At 41.6% G+C, this 13111-nt stretch overlaps 1 protein-coding gene across 1 annotated transcript in view; it reads left to right on the top strand.

Annotated features, from left to right (window-relative positions):
* Positions 1 to 2068: 2068 nt before the first annotated feature.
* The window catches only part of LY75 (lymphocyte antigen 75), a 44394-nt gene continuing 33351 nt past the window's right edge, over positions 2069 to 13111 (top strand). Inside the window, exons 1-9 of the mRNA XM_032114263.1 lie at positions 2069 to 2183; positions 4406 to 4780; positions 5668 to 5841; positions 6095 to 6259; positions 6832 to 6942; positions 8590 to 8730; positions 10292 to 10480; positions 11161 to 11318; positions 12180 to 12290. Coding sequence (XP_031970154.1) covers positions 2102 to 2183; positions 4406 to 4780; positions 5668 to 5841; positions 6095 to 6259; positions 6832 to 6942; positions 8590 to 8730; positions 10292 to 10480; positions 11161 to 11318; positions 12180 to 12290 — 1506 coding nt within the window. The 5' untranslated portion in view covers positions 2069 to 2101. The remainder of the gene's footprint in view (positions 2184 to 4405; positions 4781 to 5667; positions 5842 to 6094; positions 6260 to 6831; positions 6943 to 8589; positions 8731 to 10291; positions 10481 to 11160; positions 11319 to 12179; positions 12291 to 13111) is intronic.

Here is a 13111-nt window from a genome sequence, read left to right on the forward strand (position 1 = left end):
TCACACCTGCTTCTTGTTTTATTTAAAAAGAGACACACAATCCCACCACATATTTAATTTTAGTTTCAATAGCTTGCTTTTGTATCAGGCTCACCAGTGGGGAATTTCTGCTTCCCACTCTCTCTGTGAAGACTTTAAAGCTTTGCTTTTCCTGAAAATGAATTATTTCTGGTAGCACAGCTTTGATTTTGCTACATTACAGACTTCCCTCTTCCTGAACCTGATTTCTGATTTTTCAAATAGCTCCTGCCTTGGCAGCGATGTGTTGCTCTGTGGTTTCCAGCAGGAGAGAACATTTGTTAACTTGCAGGTGCCTGTTTTTGTTCACTGCATTTCCACTCAATTGCCAGCCTGGCATACCCTCAAATCCTGTGTCCCCAGGTGCACACATTCCTACATAATGGGCACACTGGAAGCATATAAAACAGACTGCGCATTGCATTTTCCATCTTTATGTAAATCCAGTATTTCTTTCCATGAACAGTGGCTCTTCCAAGTCTAATCAAAACAGATTTTCCTAGAAAAAAAAAAGCTTTTTCTTTTTGTGACTGTTATGATCCAGTTTTAAGGTTCTTAGAAATGCCTCTTACCTGAATTACGGTGCAAACAAGACCATATGCCAGTGACAATAGTAAGGTTTTTATTTGATGATAAAAATATAAGAGAGAGAGTGAGAGAAAAAGAAAGAAGTAGAAAATAGATGGGGGGGACAGAAAGAGTGACAGGGACAGAATAAGGAAAATATCACCACTCCGTGGATCACAGCGATGTTCCATTGATCCTCTGCAGCTAGTCTTCTTAACAGTAAAGATCCCTCCCAAAAAGCATAGAATCCCATGGGTTTATATACCCTCGAGCCAGGTAGCAGTGTCCTGGCGTGTCCCCCTGGGGTGGGGGTCAGTCTCTCACGGCAGACTCTGGGTCTGTTCCATCATGTGCAGCCCTATGGGGCCCAGCCTCTCACGTGAAAGTCCCGTGGGTGTGCCCTGTGGGGCTGGGGGTTCCACAGCTGGGCCGGTTTGTGTAATCAGAGGATGGGTGTTTATTGCCTCTCACCAGAGGTTGCACCATGCACCCAAAACCTCCTCTTCCACCCTCAGCTGGAGGGAGTCTGTGTAAACCTGACTTCTGTGAGCTGTGCTCTCCCCCCACCCCAAACTCAGCGCAGCTGGTGATTTTGGCCTTTTGTAGATGCATACCTTTCCCTCAGCCTGAGGTGACTGAAAAATAGGTTTCCCTTTATCTAATCAGCAGTTTGACTTTCCGTTCAAAGTCCCAGCCTTCAGAGAGGCTTCTTCGGCTGCAGCTTCTTTGTCATGAACAAAACTTTCAATGTTTGAGGCATGAACTATTTTCAGTCTCTGACAGTGACTTTGCAAATCCTTTTCAAACAGCTGGAGCTTGAAGTATACAGCCTTGTCCAGGTAAGCATCGAATCACCCAGCACGCAGCTATAAACTTGATTATATTTCACATAGTTTCCATCAGTTTTCCCTTCTTCCTCTTTTCCTCCTTCAGGCCAGCTGGTTCTCGCCATGTACGTGTTTTTACTTTTGGTTTCTGTAACTTCCTGTAGCCACCCTCAAAATTTTCTCAGCAACAGTTACTCGAACTGCGCAGTGCCATCCCCTCCTCCCACATCCCGGCAAGGACGGGTCAGACAATCGCAAATTTAGCAGCCGCTGCCTCGGGGGTGGCACGTGGTCCCGCGGCCAGAGGCCATCGAGGATCACAGCGTGATGTGTATTATTTGTACCAGTTTAGATATTTTACTTCAGTGTGTTTGTTAATTTTAGGTTATTCTATTCACCTTTTGCCCTTTCTTCACTTCTAGCACCTACACTTTCCTTTTTTTTTATCATCTTCACGCTCACGTTTTCGCTCGCGACTTCACTTCCCCCGCCACAGCCCCGCTGCCGCCGGGCCGGCCCCGCCTCGCCCCAAGCTCGGGGGCCGCTTTCCTCCTGGCAACAGGTGACGCGCGGCGGGGCGGCCAATGGGGCGGCGCCGGCGGAGTCGCAGCCGGCGGCGGGCGCGGCGCTCGGGCACAGCGAGCCCGGCAGCGCGGCTGCTCCGCGCAGCCTGCGCGTCGCGGGGAACGATGGCGGGCGCCGGGCGCTGCCTGCGCGCCTGCGGCCTCGCCTGGCTCCTGCTGTGCTGCGCGGCCCGCCGGGAGCCCGCAGGTAAGCCGGGTGCCCGCCGGGCGAAGGGGGAGGTGGGGCGCGGGTGCGCGGCGGGTCCTTGAGCGCCCCGGCGGGCGCCTGGGCGGGTGAGGGGGGCGCCCTGACGGGCCTTCCGCCCCGGCGGCTCCTTCGGTTGCTGCGCTCGGTAGTAAAGTCCAGCTGCGTGGAAACAACCTGGGAAACTTAAAAGGAGGAGCGAAGAAGGCAGGAAAAAGCCCCGGACCTCCCTCCCGAACCGTGCGCTTCGCCTCGGGCGTCGCGAAAGCCGCCGCTGCACCGCCGCCCGCGGCTGCCACGTTCCCGCTGCCCGCGGTGCCGAGGCCGCCCTAGGCCGGGCCGCGGCCTTTGGCCTGACAGCTCGGGGAGAGGAATCACCCGAGCCCGGGCAGTTCCCGGCAGCGCGTCCCGCCCTCGCTGTTATCCGCTGCTTTATGAGCAGTGAGACAGCCAAGGAGGCTTGCCCTGTCCGACAGGAAGCAGGTGGAAAAGTTTCACGTTGAGGAAATTCTTGCAAGCCAAAGCCACTAGCCTGGTCAAATCTGCTGGGAAACAAGTTGAGCTCTTCACTAAGTTGCACGTCAGTTTTTTTTAATATCCTATGATAGTAACAGGCTCAGGTTGGTAGCTGAAGATGTCACTGAAACTTCATGGCCAGAGCATTGAACTGGAATAATTATTAATAAATTGCTGCACAGAGAAGTTTGGTGAGACAACATCAGCAAGTTTTCCAGGGAAATTTTAAAAAGTGATTTTCCACTTGATATCTGCATGAGAGTTGTGGACGAAGAAGTGAAAGAAGACCTGAGAAGTGGCTGAAAACTTGTTACAAGAAATAAAAAAGAGGAAGAAAAGTCATGAGGGAAGAATAAAAAGAAAAAGCAGATAGAGTGCTGAAAAAGCACCGGGTTAAAGTATACCACAAAAGCAGGTTTGGTTGTTAAAATATCTTAGTTAATAGGATGAAATAGACAGTTGGTTCAAGCGTGCTACTTAGAAAAAGTCACTATAATGGGTGGCTGACTCACAGATTCTTCTTTACGGTGTGATCAGCTAGGTACTATTTAAATATTGTTTGGCACTTACAGAGTGGAAAATTCATGGGTATACTGGGAAGTAGTGGTAAAATTCACCACATAACGTCACTGAATATTTTCCTTCCTGTTCAGCCAAACCTATTAGTAAGTCATAACAGAAAAATACAGTAGGAATGTGATTGACAGTGCATTACTATTAAATACAAAATACTACTCAGCAGATTCCTTATTTAAGCAGCAGAATAATAGCCTTGTGGGCCTGGGACAGCCAAGGTTCGTTTCAGCCTGATTAGTGAAAGTTCTGTACTGTGGAGCCATCTTTATTTTGGCATAGTAAGAGTTTTAGGGCATTTTTTCATGGTTCACTCAACCTACTACTGCTTGTCAGAAGTGTTCTTATACTGGCAGAGGTGTTAGCTTGCATTAGTAGGGTGATTCATATATTTTTTAAATGGTATGCTGTGCTTCATCAACTTCCATTTTTCTCTTTAATCACAAACTACACCAGAACTGAAAACGAAACTCATCACAACTGAAAACGAAACTAGGGTCCCTATAAAATATTTTAAATTATATTCCTAATCTGTTGTGTGCTGTCTTTGGTGGGATACTCATTCTAAAACTCTCTCCTCAAAGCAGTACCAGTTAACTTATTAATACTGCAGTTGCACCCACAAACTGGTTCACGTGTAAACCTCTCATGCTGTGTACTATGTATTATACACAGTTTTAAAAAAAGTGCTTACTAAGTGAAGATTATTATTAATTATGTTTTATGGGGTCTGTTGTCTTTGTTGTTGTGTTTGTTATTGTGTTTGCAGATAAGCACGAAGATAAGATTCTTTACCAAGTAAGCTTGCAAATTAATCAGGGCTGATGCAATCAGTATATGTTAAATATAGAGGAAGAATGCTCATCACTAGAATTGGATTTAGAAGTCTCACTTTGTCTCTCCTCATTTTATAAAGACTTTGGAAGAGATCTTTTTCCCCAGAAGTTACTCACTAAAGAGCAGAAAAATGCACTGAATGTGGTTTCTGTGAAAGAGGTGGTTTAACGTATGAACAGCACTTGTGGTACTTTTCTGAACGCATTTCTCAGAATGTGATTACCCTTTTAAAAATGAGCTTCCTGTGAAAATGATACTGTATCATAGCCATGTGTGGATATTTGTTTCTTCTTATACAGGCAATGATGCTTTTACCATTCGCCATGACAAACAGAACAAGTGCATACAAGTTAAAAACTCGCTGATAGTGATAGATGACTGCAGGGACACAAGCGAAGCTTTATGGAAATGGGTATCCCAGAATCGCCTCTTTCACTTGGGGTCCAAGCAGTGCCTGGGACTTGATATATTCACCAAATCACTGTCTCGCCTGAAAATGGTTGATTGTAACTCAGAGTTAATGCTGTGGTGGCGGTGTGCTGATGCTTCCATCGTTGGTGCATCTCAGTACAAAGTGACTATCAAGAATAACTATGTGACTGCAAGCATAAATGCAACAGACCAGTGGAAAAGCAACAATTCCTCGAGTGATATATGTCGGTATCCCTACCATGGTAAGTAGGTTTGCACAGGGGTTTGGAGATTCTTTATTTGTTAAAGGCTTTTTGAGTATGTCTGCACCAATAAGTTCTTAAAATTAGTTATGTGAAAAGACTGATGAGTAAAGCAATAGAATGTTGTGCTGTAGAGAGACACTGATATTCAAATATGAAACTTCAAAGGTTATTAATAAAAAATAGCAGCACAACTGCAGAAGTTGTGTTACTGAGTGGCTTTCTTAGCAGGTTTAAATCCCCCCTGCCCCCATATTTCAGTGCAAACCTATTTAATTATGAAATACCAGCCACTTTGTATCAGAACTGACACTGTCCTCACCATGATGGGAATTTTCCTGTTAGCAGGGCTTGAGGATGTTTTCTTTGCTGGTAGGCTATACAGTCAGATTCAGAGCGTGCTGCCAGCTCACAGCCTGCTGGACTGTGAGCTCTGGTATAGTAGTGTGTGCCATGGAAGCCAGTCTTGTCTGAAATCTCATGCTTGCTGGAAGAAGTGGTGAAAATGTGCTTCACCTTTCCCCTCTTCTGTATGTGTTGATTGTTAAAGTCCTTGTTTTATAGGGCTCTGTGCAAACCACCTGGATTTCAATAGGACGATGAATTATCTGTAACTTAGCAGGATGGGGGAGACAAGTTTTTGCTGTTTCTCAGAAGAAAAAGTACAGAAAAATATTTCTCTTTATGTAATTTTTTTCGGTTCTGGCATTGCTGTATATTATCTGTAACAAGAAGATAATGGTATTTTAAGACCACAAGTGTGATTTGCATGCTTTTAGGTTAAGTATGCCTGTGATGAGCAGTAACACTGATTTACTGTCATTTCCACCTGTAAGGAAAGGGAGATGTATTTACTTCTTTATTTTACTTCTTTTTTTTTTCTGCAGAGGTTTATACCAAAGATGGCAACTCTTACGGTAAACCCTGTGAGTTCCCCTTTCTGTATAACAAGGTGTGGCATCATGCCTGCATTCAGGATGAAACACATACAGGTGGGAAATGGTGTGCCACTTCTGAAGATTATTCTCGTGATGGAAAATGGGGAATCTGCTTACAGCCAGGCACGTTGGGTTTCTAAATAGATGTCTTAAAAGCATTCTGTCCCTTCTCTTATATACAGCTCCACCTTTGTGTGTCTGTTCAGCTGTGTAAAAGCTTTTCTGTTGCAGTGTTGACTTATTCTGCAAGTATTTGTGATGACCAATATAAAAATCAATAGACCTTCAGTATTATATTCAAAAGCTTTTCTTTTGAAACTTTCATAATGTTTCTGTATAGTTGTAGTTAAAAGTACCTTCTGCTTCCTTTAAACAGAGGATGGGTGTCATGATATCTGGGAACGTGATCCAGGGTCTGAAAATTGCTACCAGTTTAATACACAGTCTGCTCTTTCTTGGAAAGAAGCTTATATTTCATGTCAAAGGCAAGGAGGAGATTTACTTAGTATCCAAAATGCATCTGAATTAAGTTACATACAAGGTAGGTGTAATTATTCATATATGAATGTTGGGAAATCTTTATAAAGTGGAGGCAGCAGTTCAGTTTCTGTCCTAAATCTCTGGGTAAAACTTGATTATACTTTAAATATTTTGGCTTTCATTTGTGTAGCAAAACTAAAGTGCTAATCTCATTTTAGGGAGTTATTTAAATTTATCTGTATGATTTCATTATAGAAGTTAGATGTTCATATTGTTAATGAGGAATGTCCCCAAAATCTCAAATACATGCCAGAGTGGCAGTTGGTGTTTTAGCAGCATTTTACTCTCTTGTTATGATATTGTTCTCACTGATATTCAGTCTTGACCTGGAGAAATTATCTAAGTGCCTTTGGGACTATAAAACCAAAGGAGAAATATCTGAAGACATTGGGAGGGAAGGCTTGTGTGGATGAATTCCTCCTCAGTTCAAGAAAGTTTGCATGTCCAATTATAATAGCAATCTTTCTTTCCTGAAATGCATGCCATTTCAGATGGCCTTTTTAATTTAAAGGAGACCAATAAAGGATGAGCATTTTATATTAATTGTTTTCTTTAAAAAAAAAATGTCTCTAGCCAAGGATGACATTGCTGAGATCTTCTGGATTGGCTTAAATCAACTGGATGTTTCTGGCGGTTGGCAGTGGTCAGATCACAAACCTTTGAATTTTCTCAACTGGCATCCAGGTACTGATATTTCTAGTGATACTGAAAATATTCACAATAGTAACTAGTATTACTTTTTTTTTTCATCTCATTCCATTTTCAGAAGCATCTTTTCCTCCTAGCCAGCAAATCTTTCTGTTCTCATTTTATATTTATGACTGATTAGGTTAATAAGTCTCTGAAAAGATAAAACCTAAATAGTATTTTTGAAGTCCATTTTAGTAAAGTATCCACAGCTTTCCTAGCTGCTAAATTTCTCCTTCCCCCGACAGAATGGCACTGATTTCCCTCAAATGTTGTGGTTATTTATGTATGTGCAAGGACACATGTTACTTAGAAACTTAACTTGGATTTTTAAAGTTCAAGGCTGCTTAAATTTGTTTCAAGGTGAGGATGAAAGAAGTATAAAACCTTTGAAAAACCTTTTTTAATTACTCCAAAGATGCTAAGTAGGATTGGTTAGACTGTTTGGAATTTTCAGGATGAATTTGTAATGTTTGCACAAATCTGTAATGAGTCTATGTGTATTTGGGAATCCCAGGGTAACAGTCATCAGGAATACTGAAGCTAGTATTCTGTCATTTAAGCTGAATTTGAGCTTTTTAAAGTGGAATTCTCTTTTTTCCTTTAGTTTATAGAGTAGTACTGCAACAGGAATTCTGTGAAAAGTTGAGAAGTGGTTTCTGTTACTTCTTCGATAGCTTTACTAAGAAGTTTCTGTGGGACTTTCTAAATGTGCTCTGTCCTTTGGAAAGGTTAAGAACTTTGCTGCTTGTACTATTGACTGCACCTTCTTCTGGAATTGTGATCACTCTGTAGGACTGTAATGCAGAGCTAGAGGCCAGACTCTTCTGAGTTACAGTGGCATAATTTAGTCTGCAGACATGGCAGACATGTCTACCCCTTGTGGAAATACTTACTGGTGATTTACAGGAATTTTGATACCTGCAAGTTTTGCCCATTACTTTTCCTTTCACTTTACCCTTCTGAAAAGAGCCTGGCCCTGTCCCGCTGCTCTCTTTCAGATCTACCCTGAGCCTTTTTTCTGTGAGCCTGAACAAACCCAGTACAGGGGGAGTGGGGGTGCTCCGTGTAGCCCACAGCCTGGGTTTGCACTGAGGCTCAAAGAAAAAGAAGGTCAAAAAGTTTTATTAGAAAGGGAACCTGAAGACTGCAAAAAAGAGCTAATCTCTCTGCTGTTTCAAATCTGGAGCCTTGTCTAAGGTTTCTGTTAAGGTAAGGGTTGTGGTTAGCATGGAGAGAAAGTGCAGAACTGTGTTTGGAGTGAGAGTGGAAAGGGACTGCCAAAGGAAACTGAGGGCTGCAAAAATGGTTCTCCCCTGAGATATTTCTAGTCTGGGAAAGTGCTTGGCCAAGGGTTTGTTGTATTGTAAATAGAACATTCCTCCTGGTTCTATGATTAAACATTGGAAAAGAAGTCCAAGATTCCTTGATTCTGAAACTTTCTCTCTTAGAAAAAACATTCTGTGGGACCTGTGGTAGGACAGCTGCCCTCAGTTGATGCAAATTATCTTCTTCAGATAAAAGGTGGCATGCTATCTGAAGAGTGTTATTCTTGTATTGAAGACCAGTAGTAAAAAGAAGCAGTCACTTCCTTCACTGTTTGATAACTTGTGCTGTTATGTTTTTATTTGTTCCTGACTATAGATATGCAGAGTTTATCTCCACTGGATGGGACAAGTTGTGTGGTGATGAATGCTGCTTCTGGTCAGTGGCAGAGTTACCACTGTGGGACTCAACTTCCATATACTTGCAAGAAGTCACTCAATGAAGTTCCAAGCATTCCAGGTAGGACAGTTTTCATTTTTGAGTTCTATATGTTAATATGAGTGTAATGTTCACTTATGGAGTCTTTCTTTTCCCTCCCAAGCCTTTTTAGGCATCTCTGCCAAAACATTTTCACAACAGCTTTGGATTTTTTAGCAGAGCAGAAGCAAGCTCTGTTTCTTCAGTGTCAAGATGATGCATCACAAACAGTTTTCATTTTTTGCAGCTTTCTCATTCACACATAAAGCATTTTGCAGCAGTCCTGCCCTTTTCATCACATTTTCCTCCATGGCTTGTGCCTTCTTTCGTGTATTACTGGAAGTCTGGAACTGGCAGTTGCACCCCAAACCTTTCTATCTTTGCTTTAAGCCTGTTTCTCTCACTCTTTGTGTGTATTGACATGAAGTGGGACTTACCTAGGTCTTGGATCAAACTCTGTTGAACTCAAATAGAAGTAATTAAATAACCTTACTGTCGTTTGAAACCAGGCCCAGCACTAGAAATCAGAGTGCAAGAGTTGGTAGCTTGCTCAGTGTGTAATCTTTACTGGATCCATAACAGCTCTTAGAAGATAATAAATCACTTATCCTGACCTACACACATACACAGAGTCCTCCAGTGTTTACAGTGTCCAGCTGTGACATATAACTGCTTCCATGCTTTCGGCCATTTATCTACACCTGGATGTCCAGCCCTTCCTATATCCATGACCTGTTCTTCTGTATGTGCTTTGGCCTCACCCAGTTCCCAGGGTCCAGCTTGCAGGGCTCTCCTGCAAAAACTTCTACTGAATGGTTATTGCCCTCAAATGACAGGGAGGACTAGAGCACAAGGGGTGTGGAGTGTCTCTGACTGAGGCATGTTCTCTCCAGCTCCCCCTGGAGAGGTGTGTGCATTTGAGGAAAAAATCGTAATCAGTTTAAATTTAACTGAACTGGTTCAAATTTTGCAGTGATACCCTGAAAGCTAGTTTTCAGTTAACAATTCTTGTCTGTTCTCTGGCTCCTCAGTGGGGTGAGTTATTACCAGTATATAGAGTTTTATTCATTAAAAACCAAAATTCCTGTGGTTGAAGGATTTCGTAGTGTGTTTTGAACCAGAAAGTCTATTAGTATATACCTTTTCAGCATCCATTAAAACTAGTTAGAATTCTTGAATATCTTGAGAAGAAAAAAAATATTTAAAATAAGCATTTGTTGAGTTGTGTGATTCTTTCCTGTAATGAATTAACTTGATTTTTCTTCAGTTGCTTTTGAAATCTTGCTTCCAATTGCTTCTGAACCTCTCACACTAAGATTAGCTTAATGTAATGCAGTCCTGCTTTTTAGTTTCACTCCCACTAACTTCTTTCTCCTTCTACCTGCTTCACGGCCCCAAAATATTATGAGTTCTCCTAATGCTACATTGAAGTCTATTTGCTTGACTAAGCTGTGACCCTTTCTTACATGAGTTCTGAAGAGATGTGAACATGTTCTGATTGCTGAATTCTGGCTGTTTCAAGGTGCTGCTGAATTTAAAACCAGCCCCTTGCACTAGCCAATGTAAAACAAAAGTCTCTAATTCCATTTCTCTTCATTATTAGTGTTTTGGAGACACTTGGATACTCTCTGTGATCCGGGCTGGCTCCCCCATGACGGCTTTTGCTACATGCTGATAAACAACCAGGCACCTTGGGGTAGGGCAGAGGAGTTGTGCAAAGCAAATAAGAGTAACCTCATCAGCATTCACTCATTAGCAGATGTTGAACTGGTTGTTACAAAGCTTCATAATGGTGAGTTGGGGTAGTTGTAAAGGTCAAGCACCAAGTGCTGCACACCATAAATTAAAAACTGCTTTCCATGTTCTAGCATACAATTGTCATAACCTCTAGCTTTTAAGTGTGGGTGTTAATGCTGAGCTTATACTCAGGCTGGTGCTGAAAGTTTCTGTGCAGATCCAGGCCCTCTGGATCTGGTTCAATCTATTAATTTACTTATTTACCACAGTAACCTACTTCTAGTTTTTTTAATACTTTGTGCTTGATTTTCTCATTCAAAGAGAATAGTAGATAGCTGGGTCACTATTTTGAGTGACTGAACTAGTAAATAGTGTCAGTAATGTTTAGTGTTATGTCTTTGCCTACACTTTAAATTTGGTTGAGGGTTTTTTTGCTGGTGTGTTCGTTATTTCTGTTTGTTTGTGGTTGGGTTTTTTTCCTGTTTGCTCCTTCTCTGTGAAACTTTCTCATAGTCATGAATATAAGTTAAGGAACAAGATAAGAAACCTATGTTACAGTTGTCTCAAATACCCTTTCTCACTGTAAGAAAAATAATGTCACTGTACTGCTGCACAGTATTTTTCACTGCTGCACAGTATAATGATGAAAAAAAAATTTTGCTGATAACACATTTCTTTCCTATTAGTTTGACTATTATATTGAAACGACAATGTTGTCCTAATTTTAAATTACAGATGCTGAAGAGGAAATGTGGATGGGTCTCAGGAATGATGATGTGCCAGCCTTGTTCAAATGGTCAGATCGCTCACCTGTGGTTTTTACATACTGGGATCAGAATGAACCAAAAGTTCCCTTTAACAGCACTCCTAACTGTGTGTCTTATTCAGGCAAGGTAGGAATACAGTGTTGAGTTTGGATGTTGGTGTGGTTTTTTTCATCATAGTAGAGGCAACATCAGTGTGTGGGAAAGTCAAGAAGGGGGATGAAGCAGATAGCTGATCTTATTTCTGGAATAATCTTTAAAATACATTTTTCTGCAAGCAGATTTCTTAGAACTTGGTAGCTATGTACTGCAAAGAATGGCAGAAATTACTATTAGCTCTGAGACTGCCACATTGTTGGCCAGACATCTGGCCTTGTCACTCTGTACTTTGGGTTACTGTATTCTTCCATGTCTCTGGCAGAAAGGTAGGAAGGAAGGAAAATCTGGGTTCAGTCACCTTGTAGACCAATTTGGGTCACCCAGTCTGAGGATGGAATGTTCTAAAAAGGGTGTTGGTGTAGGAAGGGGGTCACTAGGAGTGGGAAGCAAGCTGTATCCCATGTATCCCATCCTGCTGATGCATTAGAAAAGTGGAGCACCCATTTGCCTGCTGTGTGATCAGCCTGGCACTGGAGCTTGTGCTCAGCTGCCCTGACTTGTCTCTGAGCTGCTTCCACATTAAGCTGAGCACACTTCCTGCCTGCTGACAGCCTGCTGACCCATTCCTTTCTTCATCTAAGGGAGTTGGCACCACTCTGGCCTTTTCTTTTCCTTTTTGGATGTGATCCAGAATCCTCCCATCTCCATGTGTGTCAGCTTTCTCTCTTTCTTCCAAACATGTACTTGTGCATATAACCCAGGGCATCCCGCCCCAATATCAGTGTTAGAGGTGTTCCGGCTTTCTCCTCTATGGAAACAGCCCCTGCAAACATGGAAATCGAGAGACTGTTAGAATGTATAATACTTTTTTTTTTCCTTTCATTCTCACAGCTGGGACAGTGGAGAGTCAAATCCTGTGAAGAGAAATTTAAATACGTTTGCAAGAAAAAAGGAGAGATTTTGAATGAAACAAAATCAGATAAAAGTTGCTCATTGGAAGAGGTAATAGGAAGCCTATATTTCTTTTATTGTCATTTGGTTCAGAAACCTGCTTAAAATCACTTACTTCCTCTACTTCCATTTCTTTCTTGTCCATTCAGTAAAATCTGTGAATTTATACAGCATAAACCAAATTTCAGGTTCTCCTAAGCAGGCTCTGGATGTATTATCAGTCTGTTTATTGATGAAAGTAGTATCAACTTGGACCCAGGAGAGGTTGTGTTTTATTTATTTATTTAAAAGAAGTTGATTTTGGTAGAAATGTTATTGATAACACCATTTATTCAGTCTTTTTTACTTAAATTATGTTTTAAAATTTAGGATAAGCGCTTTGCAACATAAAGATATGCAGAGATTGTTAACTGAGATTACGTTTGTTACACTTCGTTGGCTCTCATTTTTGTTCTGTGACTTGAATAAGGGGGGGAGGTTTGGTTTTTTGTTTAGGTTTTTTATACAGTATGACGTGTTACAGCATAAATAAAGCTTAAAAAGAAGTCTTTTGTCTTTTGAACAACTTAGGATGGTATTGCTAGCTACTTCAGAGTTACTTGGTTCAGTTTTGTGTCACATATTGCTTGCAACAGGAAAGATGTTTACCCCTTATCTTTCTTTCTGCACAACCTTGGGGTATTCTTTTCTCTGTATTTTCAGACTTCAGCATGTGGAATTACAGCTTTCTCTGCTGTTCAGATGTCAGTGGCATTGTTAGGTTAGAAAAGAGTTAACACATTAATGTTCCTTGAAATCTCAGTGTAAATATGGGGAGAAATATTTGAATAATAGAGAAATTTTTTAAGTTCACACATTTTCAGTATCAAGTA

This window comes from Corvus moneduloides, chromosome 7 (genome assembly GCF_009650955.1).
Source record: "Corvus moneduloides isolate bCorMon1 chromosome 7, bCorMon1.pri, whole genome shotgun sequence".
In the NCBI taxonomy this organism is placed as follows: Eukaryota; Metazoa; Chordata; class Aves; order Passeriformes; family Corvidae; genus Corvus; species Corvus moneduloides.